Below are 26,206 nucleotides of genomic sequence, written 5' to 3'. Positions count from 1 at the left end.
TTCATTCCTCTAACACAGTTCTCAAAACATGGATCCTAGTAATCCAGGTGTTGCTGCTCCAAATATAGAAGCTTCTGCTAGCTAAAGCATCATTGCTACTACAACTACCACAGTTAATAACATCTACAGCAATAATAGCAGTGTATGAAAGAAATATGGATAGAAGTCTGTGTTGGATGTTCTTTAATTATATAAAAATGGCTAAAACATGCAAAAACACAGTCACGGTATTTGTTCTGATACCCCACTGAAATTAAATATTAGCGATTCAAAAAACGGTTAAATGTGGGCATAAATAACGCACGAGAAGTCATTTTTTGCAGGTCATATAGTGGAAGACAGCATTTCATCAGGAAAACCACTAGACATTCTTAATCTAATATTCAGTCAATTGCTGTTTTAGTAACATCTTTGGTTTAATTTATTGTGATAAAGTTTCAGAAAGATATTATTTTCAGATGTAGCGCACGTTATGTCTGTATGTGAACTCCTAAAGAGGAATATAACAGGCATGAAAATAATCTGAAGAATGTTCCAATGTAAACCTTGTTTATTGAGACAGAAAGGATTTATAACTTTACATTTCTTATGAGCACCATCTTTGCTGTGAATAAGTTTCAGTTTGTACTTGTTGGACTTCAAGATGTTTTACATGATGTAAATAGTAAAAAGAAGTTTCCTCTTTGCACTGAAAACCCTGTCATAACATCTCAACAGTGAGACAACGATGAGTTGGCTGCATCACACAGTAAATACACATGAAGATGTTGGGACTGTGAGTCATACAATAAATGCATGAGCAGAATAAACACAAGCAATAATCTAAACCATTCACTGAATCATAACAAATGCCATCAACAGGTGGTGCAGGGATTTAATTCCACATCCTCACATCAGTCAAAATAAATATGCACTGTAGTTGGGCCATGACTTTGTCTTGCAAGTTGAAATGTTCATGTTTTCATCCCTACGTTACTGCTTTCTCCGCCTCTCCTGGTGTGTCACTGCACATCCCATATCTCACAGAGCAGTGGCGTAAATTTATGGTCGTTCGTTCTCCAGGACGTGAGCATCTCTGCGTGGTAGTGGCTGAGAGTTCTCAGCTCCGTCAGACGGCCCAGGAGACGAGCAAAGTACTGCAGCTCCTGTGGGCGCTGCAGGACACACAGCTTCCTCAGCACGACCAGCATGGACTCCTGAAGCCTCTCGACAGCCTGATGATCCTTGACGTAAGGCCGATCTGGAGAGGATGAAACATTAGCATTTTCGAATACAAAAAAAATCATAGTGTTATTACAAAATACTTTCGGATCATCGAAAAGCCGTTGATGCTGGCTCACCTGGCGTCAGGATGGTTATGGCAGTGAGGATAGCCTGTTCCTCCTGCACCATGTGGAGTTCACCGATGCTTTTGTAAAAGTTGAACATGGGTGTCATGAATTCATCGGGCATACCTGCAGAGAGAAATGTATGTGATTTTCAAAACACATGTATGGTGAAGTGACACAATCAAGCTCCCCTTCAAAACGTTATGATAAGGTAGAGTCAAACACAGACTTTGAATCAGTGATAACACAATAGGCTGTCTTTTAAGCCCTGGTTTAATTACTTACACTTGTTTCAGTACATCTACAGTACTACATTAACAATTCCTTAGTCTGGATCAAAGTGGTTACGACAGAAACAACATAAAAAAGCAGGAGCAAAGTTGTTACATGAACTTTCTTTATAACATTCTCAAATTGTACCTTTCATGATATAAGGTGATCTGTATCTGTATGCAGATGATGTTAATCTGTATATTGCTCATGTGATGAACTAATCTGATGCAAATGTTGTATCACGGGCGGAGCAGGACAGAGATCAGCTAACGCAGTCAAACCAATGCTAAGAACACGTGTAGTTTTATCTGGTAAAATATATGTAGCGAACAATACAGAATGAAGAGCACGAGAGAGTAGAAGGAGCTTGTCTTACATAACAGTCTGCTCTTTGAGCCAGGACATTCAACCAACTGTCCTGCCTAATCTGTAGTATTCTATACTATGATCACGAGGAAAATAAACTCAAGTCTGGACGAAAGGAAAGCAGCAGGTTTAATTCTCCAAGTAAAGTAAGTATTCTGTTATGATTGTTATGACAGGATACATTTCTGGTACACTGATCATTCAAACAGAACTGGAGAACAAGAGAGGAGGAAGACATGTAAGAAAAAGAGGATAAAGAGTGTTTATGAATATACTGTACAATTTATTTATGAACCTCAGTGATATCCAAATTTACACCATTTTTTAAGATAAAAAGAAGAAAAGGAGTGCATTTTAGAGAGATAAAAGTCATTTCAATTGTAAAATCTTAACTGTAAAATGAGGGGTTGGATCAGTGTTGTAATGTACATTATTCCACAAGAATATTACAACTGAAATACTTTGATTGCATTGTGTCTTAACTCAGCTTTGATCATATATATCCTGGCCATACATTTGCACAAATTAAAATACAATAGTTGCAATTCAGTAGAAGGGGGATCCGCCTCATTTATCTCTAAAGTGGGACAAATTTTGGGGAGACTGGGTGCCAAGGTAGATCACCTGTTAGAGTGGGCCCCCATGTACCCAAGTTGAGTCCTTACTGCATTAGCCGGGGTTTCGAATCCGACCCCTGGCAATTTGCTGCATGTCTTCCCCACTCTCTCCCCCCTTTCTGGTCTGTCATGTAAATCCTTAAGTGCAAAATGGCCAAAATATAAATCTATATAAAATATAAACTACTCTGCTTTTTTTCTTTATGTAATGATTCAATAATAAATGCGGATGATCATTACAAACTGCTCTGTAGATCATTTCAAATGTTTGCATCCAGTTTGCTCTTGCACACTGGCAACAGTTCCTACTTCCGATGCTCTTTATTCTAGCAGAGTGTGTGTGTCTGTCTGTTCGGACACATCATCAAGCATTCAGAAATGCCACTGGGGCTCGGAGGGAGAGAAGTGGACAATGGCACTCTTGATGTTTTGATAAGAGACAATGGTCTCTTCAGACAGCTTTGCTCCCTTATTCTCCCAGACTGGCCTTTAGTGTGAATGTCTCTTATCCCCACCATTCACACCAGAGCTGCACCGAGGGACCCAGAGACTCACACACACACACACACTGCTGCCATCACTGTCTGTCTAACTGTCCAAACTGGTTGACATAATGACACCTCGCATACATATAAATGACTCCTTAAACCCACCAAGCTGGTAAACTATTTGATATGGGAGTTATGTGTAAACAGAGACTGCAAAAACAGACTTATATGTGTGTGTTTTAATAAATGTAACCCAGTGCCACTGAAGAACTGGGTTCCCTCGTCCTCACAGTGAAACTGTACCTACTAAGGGTGTGTGTGCATGTGTAACCTACACCCAGCCAGAGATCAACAGGTCAGCACACATCTCCACGCTACATCAGACAGATCAGGCAGATCAATTATTAAAGGATGATCTGACTAAACCTGGCTGCTTGGCTGCAGGTGGAACTACAAATGTCACGATGCTGCATGTGCAGCCTGCTGGTAGAGCAAAGCACGAAAGAGTCTTGAAGGTTATCAATTCAGAGCAAAGGTATTCTAGTTAAGACTATTTTGAAAAATGAAAGTGTAGAAGGAATTTCTTTTGAAACCACAAGGGTTTGTGGGGTTGCACCATTTACATTTTTGATGGGGCTGTTCAATCCAAAAGTACAGTATGTTGTACCAGAGAGTGCCTTATATTTCCACTTCAGTTGACTCACCACTCTTGCGTATCCTCTCCTCCAAAACGTCTGTGTGTCCGTTGGGCATCTTTCTACTGAAAACCTGAGCTGAGCGTAGAAACATGGCCTCTACGGCCGAACCCTTCAGCAGAGCGATCTGATCCTCACGATCCAGAGAGAGAAAGCCTGCCACAAAACACTCATTACATCCAGCAAAGAATGATACTATCAGTGTGGTATGTCATCATCCATAGTATATACTATGCAAATCTATATTCTATAATACATGCAAACTAGGGAATAATACCTGGAATATTCTTTGTAAATTCCACCAAAACTTGAACTTGACTTGTTGCCATTTCTGTCAATAGAAGGAAGTTTTCCTCTGGGCTGTAATGCTCTTGCAGCTGGAGGGACAAAACAGGAGTAAACAGAAGTGAAAAATATCAGATCAACAGAGAGAAGACCCACCAAGCTGCATAAACTCCACCGGCAGCAAACTACCTTGTTTAATAGGTATAGAAGCATCAGAGGTAGCATGTCATGTGAACTTCAGTATATCTGAAATGTAGATGTCAGCCAAATTGTCCGAGTGTGGCGTCCTTCTGTACTGGCTTTGTGTATTTGAGCTGCACTCTCTGATGCTAACTTCTGGAACTCCTCTATTGGATCCTTAAATGTCACTGGTTAAAGTAGTTAAAGAAAAGTAAAGTTTAATATATTGAGGATATACCAGTTTTTTGGCTACGTCTTGAGGAATTTGATGTCTGTTGTAAGCATCTACGATGGCTGTCATGAGAGCCCGCTGCTCTTTGGTGATTTCAACTTTTTCCTGAAGAGAAAACAGAACACATCATTAACTGGTGAGTGACATTTGATCTCTTACAGTTTAAGTGACAGACTCACAGAATCTTTGAGAAATAAATGAGGGAAATTTCCACGACACGGCTGAAGATGTGATTACCCTTGACAGTTTGGTGGTTGAGGAAACCTGTTTGTTGTCTGTGTGGTCCGCCCCCTCTGTCTCGTCTCCGGTCGACTGTCCCGGGGAGGCCTTGGTGTTCTTCCGCAGCCTTTTAGACTTACACTGGATCTCTGTCAGCAGGCCTGCCAGTGGTGATGAAGGCTTCACTATGTGTGTTAAATACCTCACAGCTATTCAACAGCATTGATAAATGTTTATTTACATCTATTATGAGCCCATAATGGCATTAGTTAGTACCAATACTGCATAATGAAGCGAGAATCTTAACTTCAATTTTAACATCATTGCTGTTGCAACCTACGTTTCTATTTGAGTTTGTAAGTTCAATCAGAAAAGAATTTCTCTCAAGACTTGAAGGGAAAGTGAGTGAGTACAAAATCAGTTTCTCCAGTAAATTAACATCTGTCTTTTTTAATTTAACATGTTTAATTTACCTCAAAAATTTGTCTTGAAAAGCTCTTATCCCTCCAACAGGTAGAGTCATGAATGTCTGCTACCCTGCAATATTCATCACAACTTGCCTGCAGTATTTATGAGCAACCATCCTCTGGCTGTTTTCAACCGACAGCTCTTAATAGACCCAATAATTAATCATCAATACTCTGAAAGTACATGTTCATATATGCAAGTTCCATCTTCACATTAAGGTATGCTCAGCCTGTGTAAATACAGAAGACTAGATTCCCAAATAGAAAGGGGTTTTCCATAGAAAATTTCTTGCTTTGTAGGTGTCAATTTCTCTAAATTGATCTTAATGTGTCTGTTTAACTGCTTCTATTCCTGTAACGGTAACAAAGGCTGGACTTTTCTGTCGTGTGATTATGTTACACCCGATCCTCCAGTTAAATTCAACAGGCCATGTCAGAATGGAAAATGAGGGCTCGCCACAGCAACCTTTGACAGCCTGTCTTGACTCGACTAAATAGACAGTACGCTGTGTGCATTTGGAGGGTGCAAATCAGTTTGACTTGATGGTTGATAGTAAACAGAAATGTGTCTACAATTCTTAAATTTCCCATCCCATCAATTGTTTCTGCATCCTGTCTGCATCAACGTTAACCAGTGATACTCACATTCAGCCAGCATGCCCATCTCCTTGCACTTTCTTAGCCGACACTCCTGGCATTTCCTGCGCATGTACATGTCCATTTCACAGTTTCCGCCACTCTTGCATTTGTACACAGCGTTCTTGGTTATGCTTCTTCTGAAGAAACCTGATTGATAAAACAAGTTGTTAGTGTGAGCCAGGCACAGAAGATGCAGATACAAAGCCATTTTGTACATTATGGACTACTGACGGTGTTTTCTGTTGGGCCACACTAAAGTACATTCACATAAGTACTCTTTTTGAGTTAATTCACGATGTGATTTCCATGTAATACTACTTTATACCTCTGCTCCAATACATTTCAGATTAATCTTTTAATTTATGTTTCTAACTACATTTAATGCCAGTTGTAGTTGCTAGATATTTGCATTTATTTTATAGACATGATGCAATCCAAATGTTCTCCATCTCAACCAACAGCAACAGTAAATGGCTTCTTACTCAAAAAATGTATAAGGTATAATAAAACAATGCTAAATATATATTGTAATACAACTCTTTGAAAGAGCCCATTCTGCATGTCGAGTGCTCGTGATTTTGATACTTAAAGCAGCAGTGTGTAGGATTTAGGGGTATTTATTGGCAGAAATGGAATATAATTTTCATAACTAAGTTTTCATTAATGTATAATTTTTCACATACACGTTGTCATTTAAGTCATTGTTAATAGGAAAATATTAACTAAACTGTAGCTGCTTTTAGAACATTTAGTAGATAACCTGAGTACTGTTTTGAATTTGAGGATTTATTTTCATTGTGGTAGGCTACATCTATTTTTTACATAATACCTAAAGAGTTTGATCTCCTCTCTTTGCTCTGTATGTATTTTATGCATATTTCGGCTTAACTAATAGGAAGGATCATTGAAAATGTGATATAAATAATATTTGTAGGTTACACACTGTTCTAATAATGTCACAGAGAGAATCCTGTGAACATGGCTGGCAATGTCCCAAACAGGCACACACACACACACACACACACACACACACACACACACAGAATAACTTTGGAACAGTTATTAGCCATTCTGACATGGGACATTAAGCTGAATGACATGCACTAGCGTAACTGAGCTCAGGTTGCTCCTGCATTGTACAACAGAAAGCTGAGAGGGAACCCAATCTGGCAGCAGTACCGGGTAGACCTGAGCCTATTCTCTGAGCCGCTGCACTCCTGGCATTGTCCTACCTCATAGTGTGGAATTACACTCATATCCATTCATCCAGTGGTTTGGCTGGAATCACAGAAAATTCACGGGGAAACAAGGGGAGCTTGAGGCCTCGACCCCAATGTCTCAATGACATTTTACATGGAGAAGGGTTGTATAGTTACTGTAATATTTTCTCACACATTCTTTGCTCATATTGAATCAGCCTTGATCTTTTCTTCAGCTCAAGAAGTCGGAGCTGACCTTGAGGTACTGTATGATTGCATGGATTTACTGCCTTTCCCTTGCATGTAACCAACATTATAAACAGTGTACAGCAGTAGTAATAGTTGTAAAGTGTGGTTGAACAGCCCTTAATCTCATTTTATCAACAGAACACAAACCGTAAATTAGATGCAGCACTAAAGCGTATTACTGACAGTCTGTCTGTTAGGCCTAATAAGCACAAACCACACTACCAAGGCTCTATTAAATACAAATGCTCATGTGTCAATAACTCTTCACCAGCTACTGTTTGGTCTGTAGATATGATCAACCATGTAATGGTATGTCATGGCCCCCAAAGGCAACAGCTAAAGACAATACAAAAACATAATTTTTGCTATATGGGACAATGTCATTCTACACAACCGCATCCTTCGTATGTGCCTGGACATGTACTTTAAACAGTACAAACCCAGACACTCAGACTTAACATGTTGCAAGCAAATGCAGGGAAATCTGCTTGAACAGAGGAGATTTATAAAATCACTGTTTGTTTGTCAATAACTGGCTAAAATCCAGCGAACTTGTGTCACTACTTCCTCACCTTTACATCCCTCACAGGTGAGAGCATTATAGTGGTATCCAGATGCCTTGTCTCCACACACCACACACAGTTCCTCCCCTTTGACCCTTCCAGCCTGCGACATGTGCCGGGTCCTCTTGCACATGGCGGGCACCGCAGTGGACACCTCCTCCATCTCAGCATCGTAGCCGACCTCCAGGGGTTCTTTCCTCAGTTCATATATCCCCGTGTGTGAGAACCATTCGTCTCCATGGTACTGTGGGTAGTAGTTCTGACTGGAGTAGTATGGTGTGGAAGACATGGTCGGCTCCATGGACGAATACTGCATGCTGGGATAGCCTGTGAAGGGTAAGATGTCGGGATCCTGCAGGAGAGGACTGCCTTGATCTGCCAGGATATCTAAGAGAAATAGGAGAGGGATTATAAAACTGCTTATAAACTGCATGTACAGAATCTTTAACTCAAGGTCCATTTACTTGTATTTTTCTTAGATTCTTGCTGCGTCTCGTGGACTCTTTTAGTGAATGGAGATAGCTCAGTTGTCATAACATGGCGTAAATATCGAACCAAATATCAACAGCTGAAGACATCTCCATTTCAGTTGAGAAAACTCCGACGAAAATTATGACATAAGGTTGAAAGCTTTGTAAATGCTTGCAAATGGACCTTGACTTAAGATATATACCCATTTAAAAGTCAAGAATACACTTTCACACATTGGACTAAGCTACACTGTCACAAAGCAGTCAAATCCCAAAGGAAGGTTGTTTGGAATAATGTCAAGTCAGTTTTTAGATCCCAAAATAAAGACAAGTTTGTTTCAGTGTAACAAGTTGCAAACACAACATTCATAGTGACATATACTCACCTTAAGATTGTGATGTCTGGCCACCGGAAGAATGTAAGTCAAATATTCACAATATTTTAGCCGTTTTTGGTTTGGTCTTCACTGACTCCTGAGGGAACTATCTAGTGCTAACTGCTAAATACTCCACTTGCACCAGCTAGTTGCTAACTTTGTCTGCCGTTTGGTGCAGGGCAGGTATTTCACAGTGGGTTATCATAGCTTTTTTGCTGAAAACAGCAGCCTGCTACATCTGGGACGGACGCAAATAAGAGTGATGAGAGTGAGACCAGAAATTCAAAACAATGAGCTGAAAGATGATAAAACACTCCATAGAACTGTGGGGTGCAGAGCCTGATGATAATTGTCTGTGGGATCATCACTACCAGAGACTCCTTTCACATTACAGGTAGTGACTTGACCCATCGTTAGTATGAAATATTGATTAGTGCAGCTTTAATAATTTGGACTGGTTCCTTGAATAACAATGATGAAGCTCAAGTGTCAGACGCAGTCAAATAGCTTCAAAGGAAATCCATTTTCATTAATGTCAAGTCGAGTTACTTTTATTTTTACACCCAGAAATAATGTATGTTGTCTCAGGGGCTTTACATTCTGCAATATGATACCTTCTATAATAAAAGCCTCTCATAAACTCCACAAGATTATTTATTATTTCAAGTGCTTACCTGCAGAAGAATAGGCAGTGGCTCAGCGGTAGCCGGTAACCCTCACAACAGATATTATAAACCCATAAATGATTAACAACTCGCTTTCACAGAGCACACTGTGTCTTTCAGAATGACTTGTAACCTCCACTCCAAACAAGTTGGCACTTTTTAAACAGATAAAAGGATAGTTAGCATGGTTACAGTGCTGTATCATGACTACTGGTTTTGAGAACAAGTGTTGCATATGCACAACATAATATTCCCTTTTAAAACAGGAGTTGGTGTAGTCGAAAAGATAGTCCCTCAAATCAAATCTGTCATTAAAGCAAACATGACACACCAACACGAATGCAACAGCTGTAAAGTATATGTACACGCTGACCTCTTGAAGACTTGTTCTGGACCATGGCCATCTGCCAAACACACAAACTATTCAGAGACTTTACTCCCCGCTCCCAACAGTCCAGCTGTGTTTCGTAGATCGGTCCTTCCTGTGCCTCTAACTAACAAACTATCGTCCATTTATTTCTTTTGTTGGGAAACTTTCCTTTAAAGATGTGAGAACCGCAGCTCAAGTACTGAACTCCTTGGCGCTTGCTTGAGAAATCCCAAGGGGAGCAAAGGTGGCCACGGCTACTCATTAACCACACGGTTACATTTCTTTACACCTACAAGTAGCTGGCTAATGTGTGAAGTCATTTCCAGATCTGGACAATGGTCCCAGCTGACTGCCACTGTATGGTGAGATGGATGTGAGCTGGTTCATGCAGCTATAAGAAGAAATGTGCATCCATACATTTTTTGCAGGTGTTGGGTGATTATTTTCTGCATGCACTCAGTTGAGTTTACATTTGTACTACTACCACTGTCACCCACAAGAGACGGCAGATGGACATTTCAGTTATTTTTCGCTTTCTTTGTCACTTTTCTTCTTGCTTGCTAACTAGTTTTCACTCACTCTCAAGTGCCGCACGTGGTGTTATGGTGGTGCAACTCACTCGGACAGGTTAGAGGTGTGTCTTGTGCAGTCAGCCTATAATAGCAGGTAGTTGATTGGTTGTTGCGACAGTAAATTTACAGATCAGCCTCACACCATACTAGTTGTAATCCTATCTACAACTCTCTAAATTACCTTTTACTGTGTTAGTTTTCTTCTTTCTTTCCCTTTTGTGATAACAGTTTGGGTATATTGTCCTTTTGTGTATCTTATTATTGTAATTAGCTAAATGCCAGTTGATGTGTGACATGTCATCATAGCTCACCTATGTATGTATACAGGAGTGCTCACACTTTCATCTTTACCTGAGGAAGATCATTTGTAGTGGAAATGTTGTCATGTCTACGTAGAATAAATTAATCGGGAACGAGACAGCTTTGCGCCTTTGACTTTCATCTAGCACCAGCAGGTCAACATTTCAATTTGTTCACTAGATTGGTTTAGGAGCAAATACGTACCTGCAAACATAAACTTAATTAAGATAGAGAACATGGTAAACATTTTGCCTGCTAAACATCCAACTCAGTCTCACGGCAGTTTGTGAAATATTCACAAAATGTAATCTATTGATTCGTGAACATGGACAAGAATTTTCCTTTTTTTTTGTGTCGCTCAGCACAACTTTCAAACTAATGTATTTCAATTGGTTATTTTTTCTCAGTCGGGATGACATTACGCATTAAAATGAATGTTAGTTTAGGCCACAAAATCCCTTAGTTAGGTTTAGGAAAACATCATGGCTGGGCTTAAAATAAGTGCGTAAACTTAGAGTTCAGCAACAAAATTAACGTTAAGTTTAGACAACAAGGAAAAACATCATTGTTGGGCTTGAAATAAGTATGTCAATTTAGGCTTATAGGCAACAAATCCACTTAGTTAGGTTTAGGAAAAATGCCATGAACGCATCCCTTAGTATCAACACTTTGGGATTCTTTGGGTACACTTTGGGTTGAAAGTCCTGTGTTGTGTTGTTTGACCCATCCACCTCCCCAGCAGCCCACCATAGTCTTTCTCACACACAAGGTCACGTGGATGCATTTTATTTGTGTTCCCACCACAAAAAAGGATGCTAATTGACTTTCCATTGGTATTGTTTTTGTGTTGGTTGGCATGTAATGTATTAAAATGACGTAATGCATTGTTAACAGGTCGTAGCTTTTTCTCGTGTTTCTCGTGTTGTCACTGTGAGAATGTTAGCATACTGATGTTAGCATTTAGCTCAAAGCACCACTGTGTGGCGGTACACTCCAGTCTTTCTGTGAGCTGGCTCCTGCCAAGTTGACTTACCGAACAAGTGGGAGCTCTCTGAGATGGAGAATTCATCGCTGGGTGGGATTTGCAGCAGTCCCACCACATTGATGTCAGGGCCCACCCACTCATTCATTCAGAAGGGTCGTCAGGCACCAACTCAGAAAACTGACTTGGACTGGGTCGTGGTCGTCTTAAGCCTCTGTTTATTCCTGTAACAATCATAACAATAGAATGATTTGTGATCCATTGAGAAGATCTCCTGAACACCCCTATAGGTTTGCAGAATCCTCTAAAACCTGCACCACCATGTAATTAAACATCAGCCTGGCGGTCTCTACATTAACACTCCTGACAGGTCTTCTCTCCCACTCAGGGATGAGATGTTCAGTAGAGCTCTGTCTGCATGGAGGCGGGGGATGAAGGTCAGGCCACAACAAGGCCGCCTGTAAAGCGAGTCTTTTCTTTCTACCTTTCGACATAGCCGTTATTATATTTCCTCTCACATCACATATTCAAGTACACATTCGTTCGGGCTCACTTGACAGGATCTGTCAGAAGATTCATGTTGTCTTTCTTAATGTTACTCTCACTAAACATAATATATACAAGCCTTTCAGTATTAGATAGAGGCTCATTTAACAAAAGGGTAAAATAGCCGGAAGGTGTCTCGTAAATATCAGACATGTTTTTAAACTTGTCCATGGCCTTTCTTTCTGGTGTCAAGACCACACATGGTCACATTTCATAGACTTCATCCGCCACATTTCGTTTTTAATTAACTCAGTGAAATTTCCCCTGAGATCCAAGAGCAACCCACAATAATTCAGAAGCCCCCAATCCACTTTAACAACCCACCCAACATCCAAACATGCCTCACACACAGGGGCACGCAGTGGACTAATAAGGAGTCACCTGCTCACTATTGAACATGATATATGATCAGACTCATTCTCAAAGTTCTTACCTTATCCCGGTCAGTTGATGTTAAATTCCTGCCCGCTAACTTTCCGCTTTTCCAGCCTTTTTTCTGTCATCCACTCCGTGAGCTACAGCTCAATCAATATTTGCTAATGAACATTTAGCTGCTTGTGTCTGGACAGTGAGAGCATGTTTGACCAGTTGAGGTCAGGGAGAAATGGATGGTGGTTATTAATTAAACTGTCCATTCCTGTCCATGTCATCACCCCTCCAAACACACTATCTCTCCCCTCCCCCCCTGCCCTCGCCCAACCCCCCGCCAAAAACACACACACAACAAAAAAAAAATCCATCTCACACCAAGACAAGAGGCTGCCTCATGAATTCTCCAGCAGACCAGAAATCTCCCCCCATGGAACATATATCCAGTTATTAAGAAACAACTGGTGTTAGTGCAGGCAAGCCAAGTAGAAGCGCTGCTATCACTCCAAAAGTTTATATTGTTTATCTTTGAATGCAAACAGAACATCATAGTGTGTCTTCTTTTCACTGCAACTGTTAGACACTGTAAATCATCTGTCACTGTCAACATAAATGGTACACACTGTATACACTGTATATAGACTTATTTACTTGTCCATGCTGTACATAATCATCCAGTCCCTGTACATCCATTTAGTATTTATTTCTTTGCTCTATTTGGATTGTTTACAACTTATAAAGTATTATACTTTTTAGACATTTTATATATTTTAGTCATTGTTGCTATTTACATCTATTTTTTCACACCTTGTGTGAATAACAATCCTTTCTATTTTTGACCTTCATCTGTCAAGCTTTTTTTTCCTTGTCCCTAGCTGTTATTTCTATGTCTGTACATTGAGAGAGATATAAAATATATATAACAACTGAGTCCATTTCCTTGTCTGTGCACACGCGTTGTGAATGTTTTAGTAATAATTTTGCAGAAGCACAGATAGAGGTTTTCATAGAAAACCCCTGAAAGCAGACCGTAGCGATCGTTGCCATCCGACCTTGAACCAATCAAAGTCATTTTATCATGTCAGTCAACACCAGATTTATTTATATTGGCACTTTCATACCTCAGCGTACCTGCCCTCTTGTTTTCTTCTCTCTAAGATGGACACGCACACTGGAAATCAAATTCTTCTTGTCATTATCATTCTTAATTTGTCCCAAAGAAAACAATTGTTTAATCATTGATGGGTTGTTGCTCCATCCAAAGAGGCCCTTCTGAGTCAACAGACAGTCTCTCTGAAATAAACAGAACCTTTGCCGTTGGCTGCCGGCTGTTTGTGGACTATCTGGTCTGTGTTTAAGAGCATGTGGGGAATGAGCTGGCAGCGATGGCCTTGAGAAAAAGGACAGACAAAACGCCACTGATTATGTTAACAAGTTACATGTACAGCAGTCAAAGCGCTCACAAATATTGATGGGGTTGATTTAAACCTATTCCAAATACCTCTCTTAATGTGGTTTGATGAGGACGGGAAAAGATCTGTCTGTTGCCTTTCACTCTGGTGTTTTGTTACTCATTCCAGACATTGTGAGTGACGTAGGCTACACGTGAAATAACAGAAATAACACCCTGGAAAGTGACACAATCGTCCTCGTGTTCTGCAAGGACAGCACAAATTCTATTTTTCATCAACAAATGCACACAAAGCATCAACTTTAAGTGTTAAATATTTGTATACTTGTGTATTTTTCACAATATAAGGACTCCCTCTAACTGTCATCCTTTAAAGCGCCAGTAGTTTTGCAGAGGCCAGTCTGACACTGAAGAGGAATATTCTGTCCAGTAATTATCTTCCGGGGTGAAAATGAAGCAGGCGGATAAAGACAGATAAGACAGAGGATGTTTACCAAAGCGTGATGGGAAACAGAGCAGTCTTTGGAATATTTAAAAATGTCTAAATTGAGCTCTCTAACATAAACAGACAGCATTAAGGACAGTCTATTCTGTCAAGTAGTTACAGAAGATAATAAACATCTACAGGGCACATTGTGTCTTTATGAAGGCTTTATGTTTATGATTTGAATATAAAAACAATGAGCTGGAGTGGTAGAAACAAAGCAGTGATATGGAGACAGAGAAGGCACAAAAGTGTTCTACTTCTTCTCGTCTTTCTTTATTTTAGTCATGGTAGACGCACAGCTAGATGACATTGTTGGTCGGTCAGTCAGCCCACCTCTTTGATCCAGACTGACATATCTCAACAACTATTGGATGCGCTACCATGACATTCATGGTTCCAAGAGGAGGAGGGCATCTGACTTTGGTGAGAAGCAGGTTTGGCATTTGTAGTTGTATGTAGATCTGTATGTATATGTATCTACAGTATGAGGAGCTAAGTCTTGTTTTACACTGTGTGCAATTTGGTTATTAATTATCTCCGCCAGTCAAAAACCTGGGGAAAGATTATGCGTTAAGTCGTTTGTGTGCGTGTGTGTGTGTCTGGGACCGTTACTGTGTGAGTCCATGACTGAGTGAGTGTGCACCTCTGTGTCTGTCCACAGCTGATCTCGCATTCGGCTGAAGCAAACTGCGCAATATATTTGGTGGCGAGTCATGGCTGCATGTTTAAGGACCTCTTGTGGTTGTGTTGACTCACACTCTCTAAAAACACCTTTTATTACCGGTTTTATACCACCTTTATACCACCATTGACTGCCTGCTTACTCCTCACTCACTACTCTTAGCCAACCACAAGCTGCTAATCTGCGCTCAGAGACACAGTTAGGGAAAACAGTTTGCACTGTTATTGTTTTGGACAATGTGTTTGGCTAACCGCTAACATCTATCGAACTACCAGTACACACGGCTGTACCTCACCACCACTCAGTCGCTGCTAAGTGTCTAGACAGCTTGATGAGTTTACCTTTATGTTTTGGCACGATTATATTAAGTTTAATATACGATGTCTTCAAGCCCATTGCTTGCAAAACGTTACATCGCTGCTTGTTTTTGAGTTTGAACAAAGTCTGTTTGACGATGCTTTACAGCACTGGTTGCATTTATTCATCCACACAATACAGCAGTGGTCATTGCAGACACACCTGGCGGAGATCTTTACTCTACTGAGTGCACCTTTGTAGTTATTTTTATAAATTCTTTGAATATACAAAGTAACATGAATGTTAAATATCCGCATACAAGGTAATCAATAATTCAGAACCTTCACAAGATTTTATGTCTCTAAACAATCTTAATACAGAATAGAAATGCATGACATCTCCAGTGTGTTCAAATAAAGTGCAAATCAAATCAATGCTCTCTCAAACAATAAGATACTAATTTACAGTACAAAATCAATTTTCTCTTCTTTAGCAGTAATGATAAACAGCGAGTGTAAATTTCCCATACTCTTTTATGATTAAACATTACAGTACATTTTGTTTAGAAACAAACTGGGTTTCTACAGGTCAAAGATTGACAAATTGCAAAAAAAAGACAAACACCAGGAGAATATATAGAGTTACACTAAATGCATCATGGAGTAACGTCATCACTGAAGTCACCATCCATTACGTCACATTATGAGCCCAGAAGAGCATAAATAATGAAGATGATATAATGCTGGAAGAAGTGCATCACAAACAGATGGGGAACTAAGACCTGCTCAGACAAGGAAAGCGGGCTAAGCGGTTCAAAGTGCAATCATTCAGCAACAGCAAATACATACAAGCAAAAACGAAATAAGGCTCATAACATTAACACTGCTGTCTCTTTTCACGTTGCATAGCTGACACAAAACATTTCAGAAACTGTTCATGTGGTTCTAAGTAAGCTACATAAAGTTCAGTCAATGTTTGCCGACAGACGAAATATGATCAACGCAGTTTGCAGGAAAAGTCGGGTTTGAAAGTTGATGTGTGTTTCTGATGTTCTTTTAACACAACACTAGTTTGTTCACAAATGTTCAAGTCTAAACTACATTTATTATTCAAATCTGTTTTGTTGATATTTTTGTTTTTAAATTTTGCCCCAATGGATTTCTAATAAAAACTATGGTTGATTTTAGCATTTTTGTGTTTCCACATGATTTTTGACATGACAGGACATCACAGTTAAACTGGAGTATTGACCAAAAAGGAAAAACGTCTTGAGGTACATGTGATGCTGCTGCTCCTCGTCACTTTTCCAATGTTTTTTCCATTTCCACAGGTTTGTAATCAAATTTCTCAGCCTCAACCAGACTTGAGTGTTATGGAAGTCCTTTGCCCCACAGGGCATCTCACTGGTACTGGTCCTGGTGGTCGCCATTCCCAAAATGTTCCTCCTCCTCTTGCATGGTCACCCCTCTCTTCTTTTTCCAGCCCTGTTTTCCACCAGATAAATTGTCTGTGGTTCCGTAACTCTTTTTGGGAGCCACGGTGTTCTCCATGTTGAGCTCTGATTCTTCAGCCAGCTCGTCCTCATCAATAATGCCACATTTATCCTCACTGGTGCTTTCAGGTTCGGCCCAGTCCTGCTGTTCTCCAGAAGCAAAGATAGCGTAGAAAATGACCCCTGAGTAATGGACCATGGACGCAATAACAAAGACATTTTGCCACTCCAGACGAGTCTGTGGGGAGAGGAATAGAGTGAATCAATTTCCTGTCTGAAGTAATGCTGTAAATCCACTGCTTTACTCATGGCACTGCACCGGAAAAACTATCAAATACAACGTGTATAATACATTTTATGGTGCTATAAATTATTAACACCAGCCATTGATAGGTGCAAGATTACATACAGCGATTCTGTGTTTGACTAAGAAGAAAACCTGATATGTTTTATACATGCCATGAGGGAAAGCCACAGTAAAGGACACTGAGTTTCCTGTTATGTTTTATAGACTCCTAATTAAGAATAAAATAATTTCATCAGAATAAGAGTGTGAAGGACTGAAGGTAAAGACAAGATAACTGGAAAATATCTGAGATGTGGAACAGACTAGCCTTCTGGAAGGTACGTTTTAAAGCTGAGGGTTCTAACCATGACGAACACTTTTTAAAAAAGACTTCTATTGTGCAGCTTGTGAAAAAGCACCGACTGTGGAGCCAGATCTGGGTTTCCAAATATTGCATTGTTTGAAGTAAACAATATAAACTGTAGGCTTAAGACATTTAGTAAGCTTTCTACTACATGTACTAACTGATTTAAAAAAAAAAAATGTTTATCTTTGTCCTTTTTAGGGTTGTCATAGCCACCGCTGTTTGTATGCTGCGCTGCTATCTGTGCTGTCATTTTTTACGACAGGCCGATCGTATCACTTTCACTAGCATCTGTGGCAATGTGGCATTAACATTGTTTTTAGACTGTTGGGTTGTGCGACTGTGTATTGAATAAACCTGATTTTTGTTAAGTAACTGGTGTTAAATAAATTGTCCATTGAGAGTCAACATCCTCGTCTCTGTATTGTTGTTACTCTATCTGTGGGGAACCCATCAACCTGTTAATCTAGTTTTACTGGGGATTCCAACCCCAGAGTTGTCTATCCTTGATGCCCCAGTAGCCTCTTTACTTTGCCCCGGGTACATAATAAACGGTTACTGTTACTTGTTACTTGTTACTGTTACTTGTTATACCTTGTTTTTAGTCAGGGCTCCAACAATCAGAGGACACACCATTCCTGATAGCGTTCCCACCCCGTTAGAAATGCCCATCAGGATGCTGGCATAGCGAGGCGCAATGTCCAAATGATTTACATTAAAACCTGAAGACACGGACCACACAATACATTTGGTTAAGTGGAGAGCGACACAATTACAAAATACATTCTCCCAAAGCGAACATGGCTTAGATGCACTTGAGCGTTTAGAGTTGTTGGTTGCCTTGAAAATAATCGAAAGAAAGAGAACACAAAGTAAAAGGCACAAAAGGAAAAGGCAACATCCTGAGCATTTCTACCAAAACTCCCATGTTTTAGGTTTAGTATATAGCCAAACCAAAAGGCTTGTATCAGGTGAAACATGTTTCTTTGGTGCAGATGTAATACCTGAGATGGCAAATCCACTGAACCCTACAGCCAGAACTAGGAAGGTGATGGCAACCCCTCGAGTGTGAGAAAACCCAACAACCAACAGCAGAGTGGCCTCCATACCAAATCCTGTCAAAATACAGGACCAGAGAATGTGAGTCATTGGCTCATGTAAGAAACATTTTCAAATGTATGCCTGGGATCTGTAATGACTCGATTCATTGTCCTGCACAATACCTGCATCATTCTAACAGGACTTTTTGTATACTCCCATATTTTAAATACATATTAGAAGCTCAAGAGCAATGGCTGATTGTAATATGGAACTATTTTAACGACGATTAACATTTTATCACTACTGATAAACTACTGCTACTGCTGGCTAAAGCAAGAATGGTTTAGAACCATTATTGTGCACAATAACGGTAAAACCAGAGTGTCTCTTAGTTTCCAATATAACTATGACAAATGACAGAACATATTGCTTCTAGTTTACCACGACGTACCTCCACAGTTCATGATTTTTCTCACATTTGTGGTAGACATGATTTTGTTACTGCGTAAGTAGTCAGCCAGCTGTCCTCCAATAGGAACTACTATTGTCATCACCATGTGGGGGACAGCGGACAGGATCCCCACCTGTTGGAACATGATGCATTCAGGAAGCCATCATGTAAATCAGTCCTATGATGTATATTTGCCATTGCTCGTTGAATAGCTATAGTGAAACTGTGAGGCTAACCTTGCTGATGGGGAAGCCAAAGACTTCCTCAAAATACGCCGGCTGGCTGATGAGGAGCAGGTAGAAGGTCCAGCTGCGGCAGAAGTTGGCCACGATGATGGCATAGACGGGCATGGAGGTAAAGAAACGACGCCACGGTGTCTTGAATTTCTGTGATTGGGAAACAGAAGCCAGTGTATGTTGTTTATTGTGTGTGGGTGTGTGTGTGTGTACGTGTGTGTGTGTGTGTGGGCATGAGTTACTCATGTTGTGGGGACGTAAATCTGTTTTACACAGTCGCATTGTGGGGATTCTACTTCTTTTTGGGGATAACATAAATCATTACATTTTAGGGTGGAGACTTGGTTAAAGGTTAAGGTAGGTTAGGTTTTGCTTAAAGTTATGATTAGGTAATTATGGTTCGGGTAATTCTCCAGGAAATTAATGTAAGTCAATGTCCTTTAAAGTGATGGAAACACAACTGTGTGTGTGTGTGTGTGTGTGTGTGTGCGTGTGTGTGTGTGTGTCAGAATTTCAGTGAAATGATGTTAAACTGAATGCACTATGATAACCTGAATCTGGCAGCATATTGGGCAAACACACCTCAGTGACACTCAGTTGGCGCATTGTTTCACCGATGGTGGTCTCGATGTACATCCTCTCCTCGTCTGTGATTGTGGGATGTTCAGCAGGACTTCCATATGCCAGCAGTAGCCACATGACATACCACATGATCCCAAAAACACCTTTTCATGAAATAACAAAAATGATTGCATTACTTTATACATACATACTTAAAGGTGTTTATATTTGTATTGAAGGCTTTGTAAGGGGCGGGATAGACTAATTACAACAAGCCCGAGCTATTCTGGAACACAAGAATTTTCATTAAATGAAATTAAATGAACAAGGTATGAGTCAGAGAGCCCAGACAGGAAAATGCTAATTCACTTCAATAAATCATGAGATTATATCACAACACAACCAGAGTAGATTTTTATTAAAACACATTTGGCAAAGCATGAATTTTATGTCAATGTTAATCATTTTAATCAAACACTAAAGCAATTCAGATAGCGCTTATTGTGCAAAGCATACAAAGTACAACCGCCAGAGCAGTAGGCCATTCAGGGATTACAAAGACACTTTACATGTCACTAAACTGACACCTAGTGTATAAAGTGGCTCAACACCTATGAACATCCTATATGTGTGTATATATATCTATATATATATACATAAACCTCATGTACTCTTATGTTATTTTTGTGCGCTTGCATGGTTCAAGGGAGATTATATATTATATTTGTCCTTATCAAATAAATGACATGTTTCCAGTCTTTATGCTCAGCTTAGCTAATCGGCTGCTGGCTGCAGCTGCATATTTATTGTACAGACATGAAAATGGTATTGATCTTCCCATCACACTTTCTGCAATATCTTCGTCTTATCCTTATCTTTACATGAACATATTTTGCTTATTGCTTATTGTTTTGTATATGAGATAGAGTGACTGAAGTGTTTGTTTTGAGTCTTACCATAGATATAGAAGATCGAAGGCCATCCAACGTATTGAACGAGCACTCCAGCTAAAGGCATGGCGATCACTGCTCCTGCGTAGGATCCTGGGAACAATTGGTGTCAAATTTCAGTGTCAAGGTATGATGACACCAGCAGCAACATCGGGACTCAGTGATAAATAACTAAAAATATATCATATATAGCCCAACTTATCTTTTTTTAAATATTACACAACCGAAATAGTTAACTGCCTTCAGTTTTACACAAGAAACTACACCATATAGTGAAAATGTGTCTAAATAAAAACAAACACATCAAAGAAACACATTAGTTGCATTGAATAAATGGCGAGTCGTTGGCACTGCCGAGACAGAGGGCGTGTTTTAATGTGTTTTTCTATTATCAGACGGATTCATGAACACTGTTGTTTTGAATAGAGCAGGGAGCATGAGAGTGCTTTTGGACAGAGAGCAATGTGACGCTTCATGTAGGTGAATGGAGGGAGAAGCTCCCTGTGAGCACGCAGGTGAGCCATGTTCATTTACAGACAATGTCAAGAGGGTTTTGATGTGTGGGTTGTCATGGCACCAGTTTAAAGTGCAATGTGGTTATTTTAATTCGGGAGAGACAGCAGTGGACTAAATCTGCAAAACAAAATGACCTCTCTCATATCCATTTACTGACCAGCCCCACTATGACTGACACGGTTGTGGAAACTGGTTTGGATCAATGAAAAGCTCTGTGTTGTGGTCAGTTTGGGAGTATTTTTGACAAGAGTGAATTAGAGGCATTGCTCACCACAGAATGAAGTTGTGGCCAGTCGACTCCGCTCAAGAGGTGGCGCCCATTTGGACCACATCCCATGACATGCTGGGTAGGTGACACCCTAGCAGGCACATGGTGTGGAAGATGTCAAAGGTCAAATATTGATCTAAGAGGAAACCTGGGATTTGTCTGTTAATTGTCTAACATTTTGGGAAATACACTTACTTGCTTTCTTGCTGAGAGTTAGATCTGATTTTTGATACAGCTTATCTAACTCTCAACAAAAAATCAAATAAACATATTTCCCCAAGATGTCGAAGTATTGCTTTGTGTATGTGGATCATTTTCACTGGTTAAACCCCCACTGTGTTTTTTCTTACCTCCACTAAGCCCTGCAGGATGCGCACAAACATGACATAACCGTAGTGCACCCTCGCTGCTGATGGGATGAACATGTTGAGCACTGACGTCAGGAAAATGGCAGCCCCAAAAACCCTGTAGAAATACTGCAATGTCATCATATTGTGTGTGTGTGTGTGTGTGTGTGTCTGTGGCTAACGTGAGGAGACGGCAACTTCCATGTACCTGAAGCACTTACAGACATAAAATAATGGGGAAATACAGACACTGTTAAATTCTATACTTTCAATTGATTAATTGCTAATGTAACCAATGGTATTTTAGTCAGTGCACAGCTTGTCATGTGAAATCATCATTTACTTGACTTTAAATGGAACAGTTCTGTCAAGGAATTTCCTATTTTGCCTATAATTAGCACCAAACTGCAAAATTATAGTCCGTGAAAACTACTAATATCTGTCTGTAACAGGTAAAAACACAACAAACACATGCTACCCAGTGTCTAAGAGCTGCTGTAGATGTCTAATATTGTCAGGCAGTATTTCTCTAAATATCTGATGGTCAAAGCATCTCAGTCAGCCTTAAGAGACAGATCTCACGCGTCTGCCTTTCACGCACTGAGATAAAGACATCCCATTCAATCTGCAAGTTTTTGCTTCATCACCACCTTAGCTCCCATATATTTTCTTCTTCACCTGATCCCTCCTTCCTCCTCTTTTTCCAAAACAGTGTGTAAGTGACACTTGTAATATTCCAGTGGCTGGTGTTTCAGAAAGAAATCAGAGGCAGGATCTTTCATTATTAACTCTGTCAGTGGCGTGTCCTCTTTTCCTGTGAAGCTTTTATTACAGGACTGCTATCTGCTCCATCAGCAACGCTCACCACAGCGTACAGCTTTAACCCTTTAACCACGCACGCTCTCCCCCGAACCTTTCTTTTCCTACCTTTTTCTTTCTTTCTTGTGATCCTTTCTTAACATACGTGATCATGGCTGCATTGACCATGAGCTCACCCTCAACTCAAGGAAAAACTTCAAAAAATTAAAATATAATCTGTCTAAGAGCATCCCACATTGAACAGTTTCTCTCTCATGGGCCGCATCATCTCTTGTCTCTGCACTGTTTGGGCTGCAACGAATGACTCTGTTCTCATTGATTAATCCTTTGGTTTTTATTAAATTAAAGAGAAAGGTTAAAAGTGGCTCTCAAAAAACATCATCATCAAATTACTTTTCTTACCAAAAATCTAAAATCTAAATATATTCAATATTCAATGACACAAAACAGAGATTACAGTGTCACAGTGGAACTATTAATAGTCATGAAGTGCATGTCACCTGTTGGCAAACAGCTTGTTGGAGATGAAACCACCAGGGATTTGAGTGACAATGTAGCCCCAGAAGAAGGAGCCGTGGATCAGCCCCACTGTCTCTGGGTCCCAGTTAAACTGAGCTTGCTGGAGAGAGAGAAAGAGAGAGAAACAAACCAACATTTACCACTAAACTGCATTAACTTGGTATAATCTACCTGGCTGCATTACAGATGCATCCCTTAAAGAGTTGATTGAAATGGTTATACTGCAATCTAGTTTTCTTCTGTAAGGCCAGACTATCTTCTGAGCAACAAGAAAATAGACATATTATACAAAGTCCTGCAACGTCAATATCCCAGGGGTCCTGTCTGATTTGATTCAGCTACCTGAAGCACAGGAGTCCCATTGATATAGACAGTGTTGTTGTTCACCATCTCCACAATGGCCACACCAAGGTTGCAACGGATGCCAAAGGAGATGCAGAAGCCCAGGCCGCTGAGGATGGCGATGATGTAGCGCTTGGGCAGACCACCGCAGCTACAGTCCAGCAGGGGGGCAGTACGTGGAGCTGATGCCACCGGACGCCCATCCTCTGTCAGCTCAATGTGGTCCTCTTCTTCTACATTACTACCGTCTATTTTCCTATGACGCAAATAGCAGCAAAAGAAATCACAGTAAGAGCATGTGATCGTCAGCAGTGCTAGTTATCTGTTCAGCTTGAAATACTTTTTATCCATATTCGTCCTTCTTCTTTATTCTTCCATCCACAATATACCAAAGTGTTGGTTTTGGTACCTAGAATCTGATTTTTTTTAAGTAAAAATTGTCTACAAGTCATATAAATATATACAGAATGTATATCATTTTACAGCCCTCCCACTTTTGTCTGTAAGTTTGTAAAAGAAACTGTGGCAACAGAAATAGCACAGTAACCCAAGTCTAGGGGAAGGCAAGACACATGACTAAAAAGGTAACAGCAGTGCTGTTATCAGGTTGCTTTCAGGTGCATCACTCTCCACACCTGTTTCACTACCCAGAATCCATCTCTGTCTCGCTGTCTCCCCGATCCCATGAACTGCTTTCATCTGCCTGCAGCAGATCTCTACTGCAGTTCTCTTCCAGCAAGACACAAATTAACCAGAAACTGGGATCCGCTTATGATATCAAGCACTCAAATTTTCCCTCATTTCTTTACAGTTGGAACACCTGGTTTGTCCTATTATATTATGTATTACAAAATAATACACTGCTATGGAAAACAGCATATTTTATATTTATGTTTTTGTTGTAAAGTAAAAGTTAATAGTCTAATAGCAGACTCATTGTGGACATGTCATGTCATGAAAGAATAGTTGATACGGTTGGAATTCTGAACTGCATTAAGATACAAAAGCCACATTTCAAGTCCTTTTTACTGTTAATGTAATGCAACCAGTCTCAAATGTATAAGTTGCAAGATGACAACAAAGAAACAACAATAAATAACAAAGCATGGCTAAGAGTTCATGTCTGGTCACTAATTCCATAGATAAAATGTGGCAAAACATTTCCACGAACTCAAAGTAACTTTCCAAGTCCTGAATTGTGCAGCCCTCTATGGTGATTCTCAAGGATTTTGTTGAACTGTCTTTTTTAAAGAAAGGTGCACATCAAATGAATATGTTTGGTGTAGCAGGACGACATAATCAAAAACGAATTAACATATTGTTGGGAAAACTTAAATAATGTTTTTGTTTAGCCACTGTAATCTAAGCAGCTGGTTCCATAAAGTCTGTGTTCGTGTATGAACCAATCTCCACACAAGCTTTCTCAGCCGTGTTCTTCATTAAGTGTCTTAGTTGTCTTTCTTAATGGCTATCTCATCTGTTTGTTTACTTATGACCGGGCGTCAAGGGAAGATAGTAAATCTGTTGTGATCCAAAGTGATGTTCCAGACGTTATGCAAATTACTCTGTGCGAGCGCGCTTGCCTGTTATCTTCAGTATATGTATATATCAGAGACTCAGAGACAGACCTCTGTGCAGCCTTGATGCATATTCTGTATGTGAATCAACTCTGTCTCCTTCTTGCAAGAATAAATGTCCTGTTTAATGATTTTTACATCGGTCTCCAGTGAATTTTTCTAACACATGTTGATTGACATTAACATTGGATTTGTTCATTCTTCAAAACTGTTATAAAATCCACCTGGAAATGTTATAGCAACAGGTCCTTAAGCCCAAACCTGAGAAAGTGTAGGTTTATTATAGTTAGCTACATCATGACCAAAATGTTATATGTGAACCCCCACGAATATATATCTATATAGATAGATAGATAGAGTATGAATACAAATATCTTAAATTCCCATTTTCCACTTGATTGTAATGTCAGTCAAGGCATTGCTATTATACATGACAAAAATACATGCACATTAACCATACATTTTTCCAGGAAATTGCCTACTTGGCCATAATCTTCTTTACAGAATGGGGGCTCCAACACCCCACACACATCTCACTGTTAAGGATGTATCGGATATGAAATATATATTAAGGTCTTAAAATAAAATCTGTGATTACATCACTGGCATTGCCTGGCGGCAAGCAGAAGAATCAAATATCTATTTATCGTCAGGATCTCTGAGAACACGCTGGGCTTAATGTGTTTGCTTCCAGGCTCTCCACTACAGATGTATCCCTCTTAGTTACAGAGCAATATAAAAAATAAATCTCAACAATAAAACAATAAGAGTGACACGCTCATTCCATGCACTCCAATAACATCTAAAAAACTGTGGAATGTGGATTAAACACCCTGCACACACAGTTTTTATGCCTCCTTCCCACCTATCGCCATACAAACCCTCTCACCTTTGCAGTTTTCCTAGAGAGTCCCCCACTGTGCTTTTCACTTCCTCCTTCCCAGGTTTAAGCACCTGTTCCTTCAAACCTGCTAACCCACCAAAAGGCATTTTTCTCTGTCTTTTTTTTCTTTCCAACGTTATCTGAAAACAGTGTCTTGATACCTCACTAACACACTCTGTGAGTAAAAAATAAATCCACTAGAAGCCGTTCATCATCCTGAGTTTGT

At 39.9% G+C, this 26,206-nt stretch overlaps 2 protein-coding genes across 6 annotated transcripts; both read right to left on the bottom strand.

Annotated features, from left to right (window-relative positions):
- Positions 1 to 155: 155 nt before the first annotated feature.
- On the bottom strand, positions 156 to 12,628 carry nr1h4 (nuclear receptor subfamily 1, group H, member 4). Of its 3 annotated transcripts, none has more exons than XM_031856268.1 (10): positions 12,516 to 12,628; positions 11,588 to 11,760; positions 7,810 to 8,187; positions 5,796 to 5,936; positions 4,702 to 4,844; positions 4,471 to 4,569; positions 4,045 to 4,144; positions 3,777 to 3,923; positions 1,341 to 1,454; positions 156 to 1,240 (listed from the first exon to the last, which is right to left on the bottom strand). In XM_031856268.1, exons 2-10 carry the CDS (start codon positions 11,682 to 11,684, stop codon positions 1,002 to 1,004), a joined length of 1,458 nt encoding a protein of 485 aa, XP_031712128.1. In that variant the 5' UTR covers positions 11,685 to 11,760; positions 12,516 to 12,628; the 3' UTR covers positions 156 to 1,001. The 3 variants fall into 3 exon arrangements, with proteins under 3 accessions (XP_031712128.1, XP_031712147.1, XP_031712138.1); XM_031856287.1 differs by lacking the exons at positions 11,588 to 11,760; positions 12,516 to 12,628 and adding exons at positions 8,657 to 8,672; positions 9,686 to 9,890; XM_031856278.1 differs by lacking the exons at positions 11,588 to 11,760; positions 12,516 to 12,628 and adding an exon at positions 9,686 to 9,890.
- A 3,341-nt stretch (positions 12,629 to 15,969) lies between these two features.
- slc17a8 (solute carrier family 17 member 8) lies at positions 15,970 to 26,108 on the bottom strand. 3 transcript variants are annotated; one of them, XM_031866306.1, is made up of 12 exons: positions 25,987 to 26,108; positions 23,521 to 23,776; positions 23,160 to 23,278; positions 21,844 to 21,958; positions 21,497 to 21,584; positions 20,716 to 20,802; positions 19,781 to 19,923; positions 19,199 to 19,348; positions 18,963 to 19,095; positions 18,475 to 18,585; positions 18,065 to 18,192; positions 15,970 to 17,058 (listed from the first exon to the last, which is right to left on the bottom strand). In XM_031866306.1, the coding sequence occupies exons 1-12, from the start codon at positions 26,085 to 26,087 to the stop codon at positions 16,729 to 16,731; spliced, it is 1,761 nt and encodes a 586-aa protein (XP_031722166.1). In that variant the 5' UTR covers positions 26,088 to 26,108; the 3' UTR covers positions 15,970 to 16,728. The 3 variants fall into 3 exon arrangements, with proteins under 3 accessions (XP_031722166.1, XP_031722171.1, XP_031722180.1); XM_031866311.1 differs by having other exon boundaries at positions 19,790 to 19,923; XM_031866320.1 differs by lacking the exon at positions 19,199 to 19,348 and having other exon boundaries at positions 19,790 to 19,923.
- Between the last annotated feature and the right edge of the window lie 98 nt (positions 26,109 to 26,206).

Source organism: Anarrhichthys ocellatus, unplaced genomic scaffold, assembly GCF_004355925.1.
Source record: "Anarrhichthys ocellatus isolate YVR2014 unplaced genomic scaffold, GSC_Weel_1.0 scaffold2, whole genome shotgun sequence".
Lineage (NCBI taxonomy): Eukaryota > Metazoa > Chordata > Actinopteri > Perciformes > Anarhichadidae > Anarrhichthys > Anarrhichthys ocellatus.
This window is presented reverse-complemented; position numbering and strand designations above follow the sequence as displayed.

Excerpts from the sequence above, each read along its gene's own strand:
- slc17a8 (XM_031866306.1), bottom strand. The coding sequence starts at position 26,087 with ATGCCTTTTGGTGGGTTAGCAGGTTTGAAGGAACAGGTGCTTAAACCT. Across the intron at positions 21,959-23,159 it reads AACAAGCTGTTTGCCAACAG|GGTTTTTGGGGCTGCCATTT; the intron begins GTGACATGCACT and ends GTATTTCTACAG. Across the intron at positions 18,193-18,474 it reads CAGTGGATTTGCCATCTCAG|GTTTTAATGTAAATCATTTG; the intron begins GTATTACATCTG and ends CCGTGTCTTCAG.
- nr1h4 (XM_031856268.1), bottom strand. The coding sequence starts at position 11,684 with ATGAATGAGTGGGTGGGCCCTGACATCAATGTGGTGGGACTGCTGCAA. Across the intron at positions 3,924-4,044 it reads ATTTACAAAGAATATTCCAG|GCTTTCTCTCTCTGGATCGT; the intron begins GTATTATTCCCT and ends GTTTTGTGGCAG. Across the intron at positions 1,455-3,776 it reads GGAGAGGATACGCAAGAGTG|GTATGCCCGATGAATTCATG; the intron begins GTGAGTCAACTG and ends TTCTCTCTGCAG.